Genomic DNA, 17,514 nt, shown 5'->3' with positions numbered 1-17,514 from the left:
AAAATTTGGGGGAAAGCAATCAAATTATTTGGGCTGATTTGTTTTGAAAATCTTGCTGAAATATCACAGTATTAGTTAGTAGATTTGAAACAGTAGGCACATATTAAATGTATGATTAATAAAATGTGCCTCGTAATGAAAATGGATTAGGATGGTGAAGTGGGAGCAAATGATTGATGAGTCAAAAGATTCAGTTAACTTCCATCTTGGTAATATGGACATTGAAATGGTCTGAATCCCTTTGATTTCAACAAAATACCTGTAATTTCTTTTTACCAATAATATTAAACCTCAACATCTGGTGACTGAAACACTTTTGTAGCATGTCTGTGAAAAAAGAGACATAAAAAAATTATGTGGTTGAAAATGAATGTTTTGTTAATGCTATAAATGCATACAGAAAAATACGTACTAGTTAATGAATAGTATGTGTTCACTTTATTTACATGAGGTTGCAAGAAAAAACTACCACAAAGGATCTACAGGGTGATAAAATTCAATATTGGTACCCCTGCACTGTATCTGAGCATTAACTTACCATAATGGCCACACAATTTCAGTTCACTTATAGCATGAGACATTGAAGATTTGAAGCAGGAAGATAGTAACACCATTATATGCTTATATATTTTCCTGTATTTAACAGAACAAATGGATCTTCTGACTTTCATCTGACCCCTGATACTGCCATGAAGCATCTCTTCAAAATATTGCATGAGAACTTTCTTCTTTTCAAAACAAATCTTACCATTACACTATTTGCTATAACAATGTGCTTAACTTCCTCTGCTGTTAAAACAGAATATTAAACCAGTAACTTCAGACATATTAACAATTTCTCTGCTACTCAGAGAAAATCTCTCACAAAAAGAAGTGTCAGAAACATCACGAAAACCCCTTGACCTTGCTACTGCCCTTGATTTTATGTAGAAGGTACTAAGATTTCAAAGATGCTCACATACCCAGTCTCTTTGAAATCACAACACTTGTTAGGTACTTAAATATTTTCAAGTATTTAAGCTTTACACCAAAGTGATAGACAAACAGCAGTGCTCTTCCAAATTACTTCCAAGTACCAGGAATAATTGATCACCTCTGTGTTCTGACGTAAAACCCCTCCTCGTAACAGTATTCATGTAAGTTTTCATTTTATCTACATGAAAATCCTCAGATATATTGCTGAACCCCTTAGGAGAGGTTCTTTTGACCTACATGGAAAATAATTTGCAAGAAAACAGTGCAAGCATAAGTTTTAGAGCTCTCATAAAACATCATGCATGGGACAAGTGAGGCCATATTACATAGAAGAACGGACTCTGTCCATGGAGTTATCAGTTAGGTTAGTGGTTAATGTGTAATCTTCAATCTACAAACCCTGAAAAACGAACTCTCTGCACTCCATATCACCTCGAAAAATGTGTGGGCATAGTCACTTTCCATGATCTCATAACTTAATTACTGATTTTCTTAACTTCACACTCTTAAACAGAACCGAAGTTCTCCTTACATCTCTTTTTCTGCCACAGAGAAAATATTAATTCTAAAAAGCTACTTTCAAATTCTCCTGATACATGCAGTTTTATTATAGCATTTTTTACCTAGATAGAGAATTAAAGCTATTTTAGGTTTTCCTAAATTATATGATCCTGAACTGTAATGCATAACTATATTAACAATTAGAAGACGTATGTCAATTAGCTTACTCAAGGATTTAATACACCAATTCATATAAGAAATTGTGTCTGCCATTCTATGAAACTGATCAAGCAAGGTGCCACTAATTTTAAAATCTGATTTTTTTGTTCGCATCTTTTTAAAAGCTAAGCTGTATTATTCCAGCCAAGCTTCTATGCCAAACCTAATTTAAATGCAGATTTTTTTTACTGCATTGTCTTCTCACAAGCCATAAGACAGACACATAATGCAGAGTTATGCAGATAGCTTTGTAACTATTTTGGTTGTTGCTACTTCACACTAGAATTAGGAGTCCCACAAAAATACTGTTTGTGCTAGGTGAGAATGGATTTGGCCCTGCTATTTTCCTTTACTATCATCCATACTCAGAGGAAACTTACTCAAATAGAAATGAGATTCAGGGGGACATTGTGTTCCCTAAAATCCCTAAATAAAGACCTTTTCCCTGTTCCCTAAATAAATATCCAGCCTTCGGAAATGACTGAACTTTCATTGAACCCCAAAGTTTTGGCTTATCTCTTAGGCAATGGCTGGGCTGGTTCTTATTTATATCCCTATTTAAAACAAGCTGGTTAATTCTCGGGTTTGCTTTCAAATTTAGTCACACATGGAATGCCTTAATTGTTTGTTAAAGGAACAGCAGGTTGTGGTCAGGGTCAAATGCCCTTGTGCTCAACAGATTTTAACTTTGCATAGTACTTACTCTTGAGACTGTGATAAGCAAACCTAGAGGCAGCTCAGGCTTTATTTGAGGGAAGTGCTGAGTGTGCAGGTATGCAAGGGCAGGGGGAAGGAGGAGTGGACCTGAGTTCATGGGACTGGGCATTTTTTACCATATCAGACAGCATAGTATGTGCTGGTAAATGAGCTTTCAGAGCACACTTTTTGGACAGCATTGGATTCTGCAAGATTTATGGCAAGACAATGCAAGATGTCTCCACTATACAGTTAAGTTGGATGTTAGCAGAAAGGTTTAGGTATATGGGCTGGAAACTTGGCTATGTGTTCAGTCCTGCTAGTTACTCCTCACCTGTTTTGTAGGTGCAAGCTGGACAACAGACCTGCTGATGGTCCTCCAGTGGTGCGATTCCAGAATTCCATTTTCCTAGACCAGGTAGGGTCCTTCCTGAGTCACTCCAGAAGGATCTTCAAGTAGTTTAATGAACACAGCATAAGGTAACATAGCATTTCTGCTCACATATGGTGAAGATGTCCTTCGATGTACTTGAGGAAAGGCGAGGACCTGGTGGAGTGACAGAAGCATGAGGTTCCACAGAAGACCTGCCTATAATCACGATCCCAACAATTTGACTAGTGCAGCCATGAGCCATGGGCTGGTTGAGTCGTTTCTAAGGCAGACTCCCAGGTAGCTGGGCAAACAAGGCTCTCCTCATTTCCTTGTTTTCATTCCAAACCTGATTTTGCCCATTCAGGGAGAAATTATGAAGGGGATTAGAGGGGCTGAGTGGCAGTGGGGAAGACACAGATAAATCTCTTTTTGAAATGTGATTTGTGAAGTGTCAGGCTCAGATGTAATGCTCTGTCTGATCACTGAGTGCCTTTCCTCACTGGTGACCAAATCATCCTGAAAAGGAGAAGTTAAGAAGAGTAAATCAGGGGGAATTGACCTCCCCTGGCTATGGTGGGCTGTAGGAAGTAGATGGCTCAGTAGGAAAGCCACCTACTCCAGCCTGGTGGTTAGCACAGTATCTATTTTGCATATCAGGCTGCCTCCAGGGAATACAAAAGGGTTAACTCAGACAACCATGATTTCAGCTCTGTGCTCTGTAAAGAGGAAAAGGAAGACTGCCCTGTGTTTCCAACCAAGGGACTTGTTCTGTTTGATTTTCCTTGGAGAACACTTCTTGCCAACTTTTCCACTCCCTGGAACAAGGGGTCTGGCTGAATTTATTTTCAGCACCCTCCAGGAAATGAGGCTGTTAGGTTTATTACCCTGAAACTAGAAGAAAAATTCAGTTTCTTTAGTACGTGTAGGGGCATGGTTACTAAATTTACTGTGCTTTTACAGAAGGTTTGAGTCTTGGAGCAAGTCCGTCTGATGCTCCAATGTGTCTTTGGCTGAAACTGCCTAGCTCAAAGCTGCCAGTGTGAGCAAAGATCATACATAGGCAGCGACCTTCAGCTAGCTCTGGTAAAAGAGAAATCCAAAGAGCTTTGTCTTTCCTAGAAATGTGTCTTTCTCCATGTGAGTGGTATCAGTAAAAGGGCAGTGAGTGCACAAGTGATTAAGAAGGCTGTTTTACAGCAACATGCCAGTCTCCCACAAGACAAAAAGAAAATCCAGGTAGCATTACACAAGAGAAAGGTAAATTTCTTTCTCTGATCTCTTTAGTGCTTACAAGATTTAGATAACATGCTTATCATGAAGCAAATGGAGATATTTTGCAAGTTTTACTTGGTGTGGTAACAACTGTTACCCTTTATACCTTTGTAAATACCCTGAAGTTCGCAAGAGTAAGGGCATAAATAAAGTGAACAAACAGAGCCTAACTCCAAATACCTCTTGGCTTTTACATACATCTCTAATTAAATGATGAAGATGAATCTTTGTGAGGTTGTAGTAAAATAAAATTATTTAAATAAATAACCGACAAAATAGTAATACAGTCAGAATAAATTACCATGACATTCTTAATTACGAAAGTAAGTTTTGGTAGGAGGGAATGAATAATATTAAAAGATTTAATTAGTGAATTCAGAGAGGGATTATTTACAGCACTAACATCCACAAAATAACATCTAACATAATTAGAGATCAAAGGAAGTCTACCAGGCAAGCAAGACCCTTCTTGTAGAAAATGTGGTGTCCTAGTCTTTAATTCTTGCTTTTCTCTCATTTGGGTTTCTTTCCCAAGTACTTTTATTTCCTCTAGGATATTTAACTATAGACAATTAAATCATTTTTGTAAAGGGTCAAATAACCTGTAGCAATTGTCTGTTGGTACTATAGAAACTAAACATCAGAAATTGGTGAAGAATATTGACATCACAATCCCACTACATATGACAGGAGAGGGGCAAAGGGGAGCTAAATAACATCACTGTTATTTAGTACAAATGCTCGTTTAAATTTTTTTCTTAAGATTCATAAAGGCTTCTTCTGACCTGGGTAATTTCAGCAGTGCTTTGGAATAGTTGCTCTGTGAAATTATAGGGCAGAGGCCTTGTTTTACCTTGGCCTCATCCTGTGCATTTTGATGACTCTCAGGCATGTGCGGAGTTTAGGAGACCTGCCAAGAGGCAAAAATAAATTAGATTAATTAGATGCAATGAATTAGAGGGAAGTTTGTGAGTAATTTTTTTGTAGAATTCTTCTCTACTCAAATGTGTCATATGTATTTCTGCTATTTCTCTGATTTGCTCCAAGTTTTCTGGCTGTACTCAGGAACCCATTCCAGGCACTGAAAAATACCTCCTCTGTCTAGGCTGAATACAAAGGGAGAACATCTACTAAAAATATTCAAAAGAGAAATTTATTTCCATGAAATTTGTCTCAATTTCTCATTCTTCACATTTTCTGTAAGAATTTGAAACCATAGGGATAAAAAAAACTTTAAAAATTTTTCAAATATTTAATTAAAATTTCCTGGTAAAGAAAAATGCTTAACTTGCTCTAATATGCACTGGATCTTTGAAATTCCTGCACAATTCTCCAAGAGAAGGAAATAACAGAATTTATGAAAAACATTCATTTTCAGTAATATTGCTATAATTTGACAAACTTCAAATTCCTCTACAAAAGTGACTATTTACTGCATAAACCACATAGGGCTTTTATACCAGCCCCACACTTCATTAGAATGTATCTCTTGAAAAGTTTTGGTTGTAGCGTTTGAAATTGGTTATGAAAAGCTTTTCACATCAACAAATTGCATACTGGAACAGGAGAACAACATGCCCTCACTTTTCTCCAGCTTTCTGTGAGCTCCAGAGGGCACGCTCCTTGGTCGGCTTCCCTCCTCCCACTGGAAAGGGCACCTTCTATCCTGGGGAAGGTCGTCTGTGAACACAATCCCGACTGCTCACACTGATGACTCAAAAATCCGTCTGCTCCACTCTGTCCAAAGCTCAGTCTGCTTCTGTCTGAATGTCTCACCATGGGCTCAAACTCAGTATGGCTCACCAGAGCTCTTAATCTGTCTTACAAGGTATCCTTGCTACTGCTTTTTCCAGTCACTGTGGTTAACATCACTGCTGTTCTGTTGCTTGGTGCCTTGAGCACCTTCAGTCTAGGACTCTGGAGGCTCTCCATAAATTTTGAGGCTCTTTTTAAATTTCTCTGTAAACTTCAAAGCTTTGACCTTCCTCATACTTCCACACAGCTAAAATTACCAGTCCAGCTTTCATCCTTTCACCACAAGATGAAAGGATTTCCCTGATTTTGGCAGAGCCCATTTCCTGCCCATTCTTCCATGCCCACAGCTGTAAGCAGGTTTCCCCTCTCCTGCCATCCACTCCCCTGACATCAAGCTCAACATAATTCTCCTGTGTACAAACTGCAGCCATGCTGCCATCTTGGACAACCTGTGGCACCATCTGTCATCTCACATTCAGGAACCTTTCACATCAGTAATGCCTTCTTTCTATATTTCTCTGTCAGTCAAGGTGAAGCTCTCTGTAAAAACATACATAACTTTGCCATTATGCACCTTCAACCTTTCCCCGGGAGCTTTCCTTTTTCACAGTTTGCAAAAGACTAGACTGTGGGTGCTGCAAGTGTTACGTGCACAGTGACCAGTAACATCACATTATTTTCCTCCATGTCTCTGAATGCAAGCTACCTGTTGTCTTATGTTTTTCACTTTGATTGAAAGTAGCAGATCATAAATGCATGGAGCATGTCTACCATCTAGCCATGTGTGGAAAATGGCACAGTGAAGCCCTGGTCCACATCTGAATTGCACAGAGTCTACAGTACTAGAAATACAGAGATTTGATATTCAGCATCTTTGGAATGTGTTATTCACTTTCAGGACTAGGTTTGACTCACACCCTTTCACAGAAGAGGCTAATGCTATCCCTAAATGTTTAAAAAGTGAATTGCAATTACTATAATTATTTAGCATCTACTGAAATCAGATGCCTTTCCTAAAAAGTACTTCTGGAACTGAATTTTTTTCATTCTTCTTATTTTTGCCTTTGTTGTGGAATTATAGAGGTTCTATTTTAAATGAATTGCTATACAGGGTAGATAAAGCACTACTTTGTGGGATAACCTTGCACAGTGTTCAATTTAGTTTGAATCTCAGATTTGGTTATTACTGAATTGCATATAGTTTTCTTTCTCTTTCTCAAGTATTGAGAGGTTCTTCTCAAAGGAATGTACAAGTCTCACTTGGAAGCATATTTCTGGTGCTCTGACTCCAACACATTCTTTCTGTAGGGATCTACAGTTTTTATATTCTCATAACCCAAATCAAGTGTTTTCTGAGGCATAACCGAAAGCTTTATTTCTAAATCTTTGAACAAATACATTCAAAACATATTAAACATGGGTAGATAATGACTTCAGAAGAAGATATTTCTAAATGTAGAGCCTTTCAGAAAGAGCTAAAACTGTTCCCCCTTCCAGGAAAAATATATCAGATTCCCTATATTTAGTGTATTTCAAATGCTGTCAACATGTTAGTAGGAAGCTGCCTACTGGTTTGCTCACTGCCAAGATTAGGGGTGACATTCATACACTCTTGAAATCAGTGACAAAACTTTCTTTGACTTCAATAGGCAGAAGATTTCATTCAAAGCAAGAAAATTTTTATCCTTACTTTTTCAGAATGGAAAGGAATGAAAAGCCTTCTTCCAATTCATACTAATCTCCATTTTCAGATACTACCATGCAATAATTATTTATACTGTCATCCTTTTCTATATAAAGATTATCTTAGTTACTTTTGACACTGAAGGTAGGACTTAGCATATAAGGTGTTTTTTCAGCATACAATAATAACAACAACAAAAGATACTTCAGAAAGGCAAAAACAAACACTGAAAATTAACATTTATATTTCCATTTTACTAATATGGATTTGTTACCTTTCCACACAAAAGAATGAACATGATTTCTTTAGACAGAAAATTATATTTGTAAAAACAGTTCTTTTTTCAGAGTGATATTTGGTGGGAGGAGTTGGAGGAAGGGCTGATTCAAGATTCAGTGAAATAGGTGCTGGGAAAAAGTGGACACAAAAACTTCTGTTGATGTTGTTGGACTTTATGTCACACCCTTGTCCCCTGTTAAATACTGTGCAGCAAGAAAAGTTCCATTCCTTCGATTTTTTCTTCTGCAAGAGCCTTCTTAAGAAGAATTTGGCAAAATACTTGAGCCATGACTCCCAGATTAATTGTGTAAGATTAGGATTAGTTTCCAGAAATGCTGAAGCAAGTATAATCTAGGTACCAGGAGCACAGTGACTTGGTGCATAAGTAGGCACCAGACCTACAAACCTTGCAAACACTGACGGTCTCTGTGAAAACTTATTAAATGACCCAAGCACACCACCTGAGTATTGACTGTCTACCCAAGGAGACAAGGACACAAGTGCACAGATTTTACTATGTGATCTCTGATTTTTGGATAATCCTTATTTTAATGGCAAATTATATGTTAAAATTTAATAATGACAAAAAAGAGTGAATTAAAAAAATTTTGGTCATCGGTCTTATCTATCATTAGAATTTTGTTTGTTCTTCACCTCAGGTCACTGTACAAGGAAAAGGTGAACCTAAAACACCTTAACTTTCATCTGTCTGAAAAAGTTCCTTCACAGAAAAGTGATTTTGGATTGGGTGTACTTATACTATGATCTCGGTCTTCATCCTCTTATAACATTTCAGCTATGTTGGTTTAGATCGCCTACTTGATGAAACACCCTTGAATATAATTTAGCAATAGCAATGCCATGCTAATGCTTCGTGGACATCACTACATCACTGAACTGACTTCACAGCAGTGTAAGCACATGTAAGCACACCAATGCACATACCCAGGGAAAGCTAGAGCATGATTCTGTGGTGTGACACCAACTTCAAGGAACCCATCCTGTCCCATGGCGTACAGAGAAGTTTCCCACAGTGAAATATTGTTTTGATTGTACATTCAAATATTGACCAGACCTATGTCATGTAGAAGTTTCTGTGACTAAGATAATAAAATCATATTTTATTACGTAAGTCACTTCATAATTCAGCTCAAAAATGAGCACTCCTTTAAGTACCCATAAACAATACAAAATTATCATAATTAATGTGTAGACTAGATCAACATAATCTAGGAATCAAAGGATCACTGAAAATCAACAGGGCTTAGGCTCTTGAGTCAGTGCTTCCAAAACAGAAACCCATCAGGGCAGACAATTTGAGAGTCACATTCCTCCGAAACTGGAGTTATTTGTACACCTCAGCATACGCTCATCATAGCACAAGACTGAGGTTCTGCTGACACCTGTTGGTAAACGTCTGAACAGCAGAACTGATGTTACGCAAGTAAATGAAATAAAAAACATATATAGAAAACAGGAGTAAAGGTACAGACGCGTCTTTATTCTATAACAGAAAAGTTTCCAGTTATTGGTAAGTCATAATGTGAATGAGGTTGGGGAAAGGGCGACAAGGAAAGGTAAAAACAAAATTTGCTGCTAGATTTTTTTGTCAGATCTTCCCTGACCAGGATGATGAGTTCACTTCCTACTGAGTCAATATACTACTTGCAGTGAGTCATTGTGGAGATGCTGACTAAGCTGAAAGAGATTTGCTAATGACTGGATGATCAGCAGAATTATAATTAATATCAGCAGAGACCAGTATCTGTTTTGCAAATGATCAGAATCATGCTAACATGGGAGTGTGTTAAGATGGCAAACACTACTGAGAGATTTTCAAACTTCTTGGTTTATATATAGGAAGATAATTTTTTGCTTACTCAGCAATTTATCCTCAAAACATAGCAAATATCAAATCTGAAATCTGTTGATGTTGGTTAGGCCCAAGAAAAGGTAAAAATTTTAGTAGAAATATACTTTCTGCTACAACACTAACTATTAAGATAGGCTTCAAATTTTCAGTCATGGCACAGACTGGTGTGAATCACTTTTAATTTTGTGTTAAGCAAAAATATTGGAAAAGGCAGAAGAGCGCTACACCTTTCTTTGTAAGGATTCCTGTTATCAGAGAGCACATTGCATTCTCTTTCATTTGTATAGGGGGTGCATGGTGTCCAGAAAAAGGTATGTTTTGGGCAGTGTCTTAGACACTATGTAAATCTGTATTAACTACTTTCCTGATAAGAAAAGATCTGACAGTGTAGATTTACTCCTTCTGCAGTTGATCACTTCCTTCTACTCCCACTATCCCCCAAAAAAACAAGAGAGAAATTTACAGGACAGAGAAAATTCACTTTCTGTCCCTGGTGCTCACCTTTGAAAGAAAATTACTGCTTGTAAAATTACAGATCCAAAGATCTCACCTTAGACAGCTAAGTACTTGGGGTATTTTTGTATATTCCCACCTTCATCCTGCATCTAGGATGAATTGTAAGGTATTGTGATGGACAATTGCTGTGCTGACTGGATGCTTGCCAGCCTGTTCAGGAATTACCCTGCTCTGCTCCGAGAATGCTGCTGGAGCCTGAGGAACTATGGGCGCTGCCACTGCCGTGAGGAGCCGCAGAGCACCTGTGTGGCCAGGCTGCCCTCTCCTGCCAGCTCAGGGAGCTACAGCTGTGTGGAAGAAGCACAGCTGCCCAAAACTTCCACTACAACTCAGACTGGCTGCTTTTACAGCATGAAGCTGATCTTTGGAGTCGTTGTGGAAATGCCCAGGGTATTGAGATGTAGGGCTGTTCAGTCAGCTACGTGACAGATAACCTTGCTCGAGATGCTAAACAATCAGGCATTCTGGACAAACATAAATGCATTAATCCCAGACAGTACCTTCAGGCTGAAAAAGACATTTTCATGAGGCAAACTGCAGCTCTGAATCAGATGCATGGCCTCTGCTGTCTACAAAATTAATTTGCAGTAAGTTGCCCAAAACTCCCAGACAAACCGCACCTACAGCTTGTTTGTGTTGCACACTGGCAAGCAGAACGCTTGACAGAGATATTGAGCTAATAATTCTCCCCATGATGCAAATTTGTGTGCATATACAATTCTGTCTGGGAAGCTTTAGACAGAAACAGCTTTTGCTTGCCAGTATCTATCTAAGCAAGTTGCTCAGACAATTAGCAAGCTTTTATCAGCATCGGACATGTCAAGGCATTGACATTAACCTCCTTGCTGGTGGCATGCTCTTGAGCTCCAGAGCAAGAGTTGTAGTCAACAGCTGTCCTGCTGCTTTGCAAAGGGAGAAAAATAACAAAGAAACAAGCTAAGAAGGAAAAATGACCAAAAGAGAAGGGATGAGAGAAAAGAAGCCACACAGCTTTTGTTTGTATGCAAAAGGATGTAAGCAAAGATGATGAGCACGGTTATGTCACTTAATAACACTGACCATTATGGGGCTGGCATATTTCATGTATACACAATCGTCAGCCTCTACACAGGATGATAACTCTTTCCATTAAGAGAAGGCAATCAAGACACAGTTCTTAGCTGGTAACTATAAAGGTCAGATGCCATTTCCAAAATGTTTTATGTCATTGTCATTCCAGGTGGTTGCTTTATTAAGGACCATGAGCGCTCTTTGGGCTGAGCAGACCTTAAAGACCACACACAAACCTCTGTGTTTCCAGCTGGTGCCATTAACCACACATACACACGAGTTTACCCTGGATGAAGAGCTGCAGTGAAGTCCTCCCCAGGCTGACAGGACACCTTAGCAAAGGCTGTGGGCAGCAGCTTCATTCAAAAGAAAAGCAGCTCAACCATGTTGCCAAATCGCCTCCTGTTCCCTGCATGTTTTCATTGCACAGGAGGAGTACACCTGGTCTGTCCCTGGAGGAAAAATATTTGCACATTTTCTGATCCAGGAAATCCTATTGAAACAAAAACGGCCTATGCATGAGCCTGAAGCCATCCACTCAAAACACCTTTACAGGGTGCCCTTTCATCCAGACTGGCTGCACAGGCCAGAGCATGGGCTGGAATGGGACTACACACCATGTCAGTGAGGGTGACCAGCACCAGCCAGCCGGGCTGGTGTTCCGGAGAGGCCATCATCACTGGGACCAGGTGGCCAACTTGTCCTTCGCTTTTAGGGTGAAGGGAAGTTGCTGGAAACTCGTAGGGGCATGTTTGATGGAAACGTGCTAAAGGTTTGAGTGGACCAAGCCAGATTTAGCCTGGAGAAGACTCAAGGGTGACCTTATGGCTCTTCACAACTCCCTGAAAGGTGCCTCTATCCAGGTGAGGGGTGGTCTCTTCTCCCGGGCAGCCAGTGACAGAACAACAGGACGTAGTCTTAAGCTGCACTAGAGGAGGTTTAGGTTGGACATCAGGAGGAATTTCTTCACAGAGAAGGTGATTAGACATCGGAATGGGCTGCCCAAAGTGGTGGTAGAGTCACCATTCCTGAAGTGTCTGAGGAAAGACCAGATAAGGAACTTACTGCCACGGTTTACTCGACAAGGTGGTGTTCTGTCACAGGTTGATGATCTCAGAAGGCCTTTCCAACCTAATCGATTCAGTGATACCGTGACCTTCCTTCGAGCTGCCCGAGTTAAACAATCAGAATCCAAGAATCAACCCCACCCAGGAAACAGCTCTGTTTTCTGGCCAGACCCGAGCCTCTTCCCTCACCGTGTGCCAAGGCTGGGGAGCCGAGCGGGAAAAGGATGAGAACCTGCGAGTTTATTTCTTTGCAAACGTTTACTCTGAGGAGCACGAAACCCGGGCGGCTCCGGGTACACCGGGAGCACGGCGACCGGGAGGGCGGAGCGGAGAGCAGGGGCGGGGGGGCTGCAGGGCCGGTCCCTCAGCCGCCGCCATGGCGGCGGGAGCCCGCAGGGGGCGCTGCGCGGGGGCGCCGGCGCTGCGCTGCCAGGGGGCGGCCGTATGGCGGCGGCGGCGCTCCGCCTGTGCCGCGCTGCGCGCCTGCTGCCGGCTGCCCCCGCCACGGCCCGAAACACGGCCCCAGCCCCGCGGCCGCCTCCGCGCCTCGCGTCCTCCTCCTCTTTCTCCTCCTCCTCCTCCTCCTCCTCTGCTTCCCGGCCCTCTCCGCCGCAGCCCGCCATGCAGGCCTTCCAGTACCCCGAGGTGTACCGCGACGAGACCGCCGTGAGTACGGCGCTGCTGGGACAGCCCCGGCGTGCGGCGGCCGCCGGGCCGGGGCGCGGGGCACGCGGGTCGCCTCGGGGCGGGGGTGCCGCCTCGGCCCTCGGGGCTTTGTTCGGCTGCGGCACGCCCGGCACGGGTCTCGGGTTTGTCGCGCCCGCGGGCTTCGGCGGCTGCCGGGGGCTTCTCAGGGCGGGATTCGGGCCCTTGCGCCGGTGCCTCCGCGCACGTCCCGCGTGTGCGGGGCCGGCGGGGCCGGGAGCCGAGCCGGGGCGGCCGGCGGGACCCGGGGCGCGGAACAGCGGCCGCAGGGCGCATCCCCGACCTTCAGTACCGGTACATGTGTCGGGGAAACCAGGCCTCCGCCCGGGCTGCAGCAGCGTCAGCAGAGGAACAAATAGGCTATTTATATAGGATGGCACATCTGTAACATAGTCTCATCTGCCTGTGTTTCCAACGTATCTGGATACACAAGGGATTACGGTGTAAATTTGGCTAAAATGGGTGCGATTTTCTTTCCCTTCCTCAAAGCACTGTGCATTGTGCACTGGCCAGGAGGGATTTACATTGCATTTAAACCGAACCGTTTGCCTGCATGAGCCAAAGCTGGAAAAAATCCCAAAGTATTTACTTTCCTAGTTGACCGAAGGGCTGAAATCTGCAAGCCCTAGTAGCAGGTATGTAGTCTTTTGTGTATTGGAGGAAGGAAGCAGGTAGATTCAACCACGTGGATTAATCTTTAGTGTTTTATTTGTTTTCTTTGTTTGTGGTTTTGGGGTTGGGCTTTTGATTTTTAAAAAAAAAATATTATTTTTATATATATATATATATATATATATACACACATTATGCACATGTTTGTGGGCAACAGTAATACCTGTACCTCTGAACCAGAGACTATTTGTGTAACCAGGAGCCATATCTGGTAATCAGGTTTTAAAATTTGGCTTGAAAACCTTAAGGGTCTTGGTTTGGTTGGTGTGGTTCTTTTTTTCTTGCTAATCTATCTTGTGTAAGGAATTTGTGTACATTTCACAATTTTTCTGGTGCTCTCTGTTTTTTTATGAGAACTACTCTGCTGCTGTGGTGCCATCACCAAAGAACGGTAGTAGTAGTAATTCACCTGGGAGTAATGTGTTGGTTGTCTTTCTTTGCTCCTTAGCACTGCATGCTTTTGTGAAACTCCAAATGCCCTTCATCATGCTGACTATAATTCCTTCATGGATAAGAGTTTGCTTGTGTGCGTGTCTTTTTTAAAATTACTGTCTTTTATAAATTCAGGTGTCGGATTACCATGGATGTAAAATCAGGGATCCATACTGCTGGCTTGAAGATCCAGACAGTGAACAGACAAAGGTAACCTTTTTTTTTACATAGCAATGTCTGTTTCCACATGGTTCTCTTTTATAGACTAGGTGCATTGGTACTCTGCTTTTGAAGAACCTGCCAATACTTTTTAAAAATTTATGTAGTGAACAAATATGTAGTTCATGTGATATCTCATGGCACCAACAGCAATGCCATTGTTTTGTTTCTGTGTTTTAGTGGGAGAAAGGTTGAATGGCGGCTTTAAGCAACCTGGTTTACTGGCAGATGTCCCAGCCCATGGCCGGGGCATTGAACTAAATGAACTTCAAGGTCCTTTCCTACCCAAACCATTCTATGGTTCCGTGAAAGTCTGGAACACTTGGTATAACTTAGATCACAGAATTTTTATAACTAAATTAGGTGCAAGATAAGCATCTTGCACCTAATTTTCTTGGCCTGTTTGAATGCTTAAGGTGGTGGTATCATACTGAAGAGAAACATTTAAATTTTAGGGTGCTTTGTCCATTGTCCTAAGTAGATCTAAAATCTAAAATTGCCATAATAGTTAGGAAAGGATAGAAGGAAAACTTGGGCTTGCTTTCTTCAAAAACTGACAAAGTGTTTTGAGTACGTTTTTTTTTTTTTTTTACTCCTTTTTAAAGGCAAAACCAAAACAATTTTCCTCCTGAAGTTAGGCTTTGTCAGTGTCTGTTATTACAGATTGCAGGTGTTGCAGTGTTTTCAGCCTGCAGTCTGGTATAGTGAGAATTTGCTGCTGGAGCTGGTCGCTGAGAGAGAATCTTGAAAAATAGTGACTGTGAGTCAGTTCCTCTGATATTCATGGCATAGGGAGTTGCAGGGATGATGGCCAGAAAGTGATAGGTGATAGCATGGAGGGGATTTCCTCTGTACTGGCTACTAACTTAGTGATAATTGTAGTTCCAGATCCTAAATACAGGCTACCTAGTATACATGATTGTGTTAAAAAGTTGATAAAGGGTGTGATCTCTGTTCAAAAATATCTAATAGTGTGGCTTTCCAGTAGTGATATTCCTTCTAGGTTCTTCTGTGTATGTGCTTACCTTATACATTTTCATGAGCCTGACAGTTGGTCAAATAGAACTTACAGTAACTGTCAAGAGCCAGATAAAATGTGTGCAGTTAGGAACTGATTCCCTACTTACAAATCTGTGAGCATATATAAATACTCAGGTGGATTAAAAAGGTTGATTTGGGATCAGGTTTTAGTAAAAATCTCTGCCATGGACATTAATATTGAAAAGGAGCTATTTAGAAAGCTGGGAGAAGTAAACAGAGGATAATTTTGTGCCAAATTGAGAGGAATGTATATGTGGGAGGTATGGTTATGTTTTTATTTTAGGGATGCCTTACAGACACCTATTAAAGTGTTTCTTGGGATCTTGTGAAAGATTAGGGATTGAGAAGATGCAAAGACCTGATTTCTTGTGTCCCTATATTCAATACTGTAGCCAGAAACTGTGAACAGGTTGGGTGAGAGCAGTTAGAGGAGAGTGAATCACATTCTCTAGAGCTTGCAGTTTATATAGGAAGCAGAATAAGGAATAGGGAATTAAAGCAGCCTTGCAAAAGTGCAGTAGCCCAGACACAAGTTTTCATATTGGTGGAATGAAGGTCATTACATCTTACTTGCCTACACTGGAAAAACTACTCACCTTGGCAGAATTTTGCAGGGCAAAATTGCAGTAGTAGCAGTATGACAAAAGGAGTGGATAGAGTTCCTGTATAAGTAAGCATGCAAGTATATCATCTTACTCCAAAGTTTCAGGAGTTATTGAACAAAGGGAATTAAAGTGTTTTTCTGGTTTACCTATTTCATAGAAGTGAGAAAAAAATGCTGTCAAATAGATACACAAATGTGTTGGAATTCTGCTTGTCTAGGTGTAGCAGGAATAGACATGTCAAACATTGGTGTGCTTACAGAAGATAAATGAGTAGGCTTCACTTAGTTTCTATATTGAGTCAGTAGAACATAAAGTTTGCTGTTCCCTGAAGCATGGAAAAAGAAGCAAAGGTATATGAGGTTTGTTTTAACTCTGAAATGTCCATGGTGATTTTTCCTGATGTCCACTGTAGAGCTAAAGGGACTGGGATGAATGAGACTGCCCACAACAGTGAGTTTAAAAAAAATATTTATTTTCTGTGACTAGACCAAATGGTTATGTGGACTCTTGATAGCTAGTAGTTTACAAACAAGTGAGCATAGAAGGGTGAAACTTTTTTTTTCTTAATTGGCTAAATTGGGTATTTTTGCAGTGTGAGTAGAGTGCAGATGGTGCTGTACCTGGTCCAGTATAGTTTGCAGGTTCCCATTAAGTCAAGTGGTTGTGTGGTTTCCCTCTGTCTTCTCTCCCCTTCTTGCACTAACATGAATGCTTCTGTCCCTCCTTTGCATGGGTAGAACCATCACAAGGTGATGTTCTGGGAAGGAACACTGTTGTGGATTGGTTTTTGTTGTCATACATCCCTAATCTAGGTCATCCCAAGGCCACATGGTATTTGAATCTAAGATGGTTCCAAGAATGGGATCTTGCCTTTTCTGGCCACCCACAGTCTACTTTTAATTAGATGAAAGTCAAATAGATCTAGAAAATTTTCATCTGGGTCACAAAAATCTTACTATGTATGCAGTGCATTTATCTGCTACAAAAAAAGAAGGTTTTTGAAATCTGCAGGTGGCTAAGCAGATTCAATGCATATTCTTAGAGCTGATAAAGCCAATTGTTAAGTCACATCCTCAGTCTCTTGTGGAAAAGCTGTTGTTCAAGAAGTATGAACTTCCATGTTCACAGTCTGTGTGCTTTGCTGTATCTCTTTTTTTCGCCTTGTATGTGCTTGGTTGGAGCAGTCAGGGGCAGCTATAAGCAAACTCCCACCTCCAGCTTTGTAAATAAAAATGAACCCTTGGTCAGGTGGGGAAGTTCCTGTCTCACTGTAGGGAAAGGAAGTGCAGAATGTGATTTTGTGCTCTGCTGCTTGTTTGACCGTTGTCTTCTGAGACAGATCATGGAAATATCCGTGGCATAGCTGAAATGTGCTACGCTGTTGAAACACTTCTGGTAATGACATAGGCCACAACTGCAACACCACACTTTGACTGTTGTCTTGGCTTTGGCTTGGTTGGGCTTTCAGCTTCGTGGTTTGTTTTAACATTTTGTGAGAAATAAGCTCATTTTTAGACTGCAGCAAAGCCTTTCGCTGCTATGTCAGTCATATCCAGTACCTTAACTCACTGACAGTGTAG

At 41.1% G+C, this 17,514-nt stretch overlaps 1 protein-coding gene across 1 annotated transcript in view; it reads left to right on the top strand.

Moving 5' to 3' along the window:
* The first annotated feature begins 12,792 nt into the window (after window positions 1-12,792).
* The window catches only part of PREP (prolyl endopeptidase), an 87,449-nt gene continuing 82,727 nt past the window's right edge, over window positions 12,793-17,514 (top strand). The window contains exons 1-2 of the mRNA XM_062488704.1: window positions 12,793-12,926; window positions 14,205-14,279. Coding sequence (XP_062344688.1) covers window positions 12,882-12,926; window positions 14,205-14,279 — 120 coding nt within the window. The 5' untranslated portion in view covers window positions 12,793-12,881. The remainder of the gene's footprint in view (window positions 12,927-14,204; window positions 14,280-17,514) is intronic.

This window comes from Cinclus cinclus, chromosome 3 (assembly GCF_963662255.1).
Source record: "Cinclus cinclus chromosome 3, bCinCin1.1, whole genome shotgun sequence".
Classification (NCBI taxonomy): domain Eukaryota; kingdom Metazoa; phylum Chordata; class Aves; order Passeriformes; family Cinclidae; genus Cinclus; species Cinclus cinclus.
Note: the sequence above shows the minus strand (reverse complement) of the source record. Positions and strands in the feature narration are given on the sequence as shown.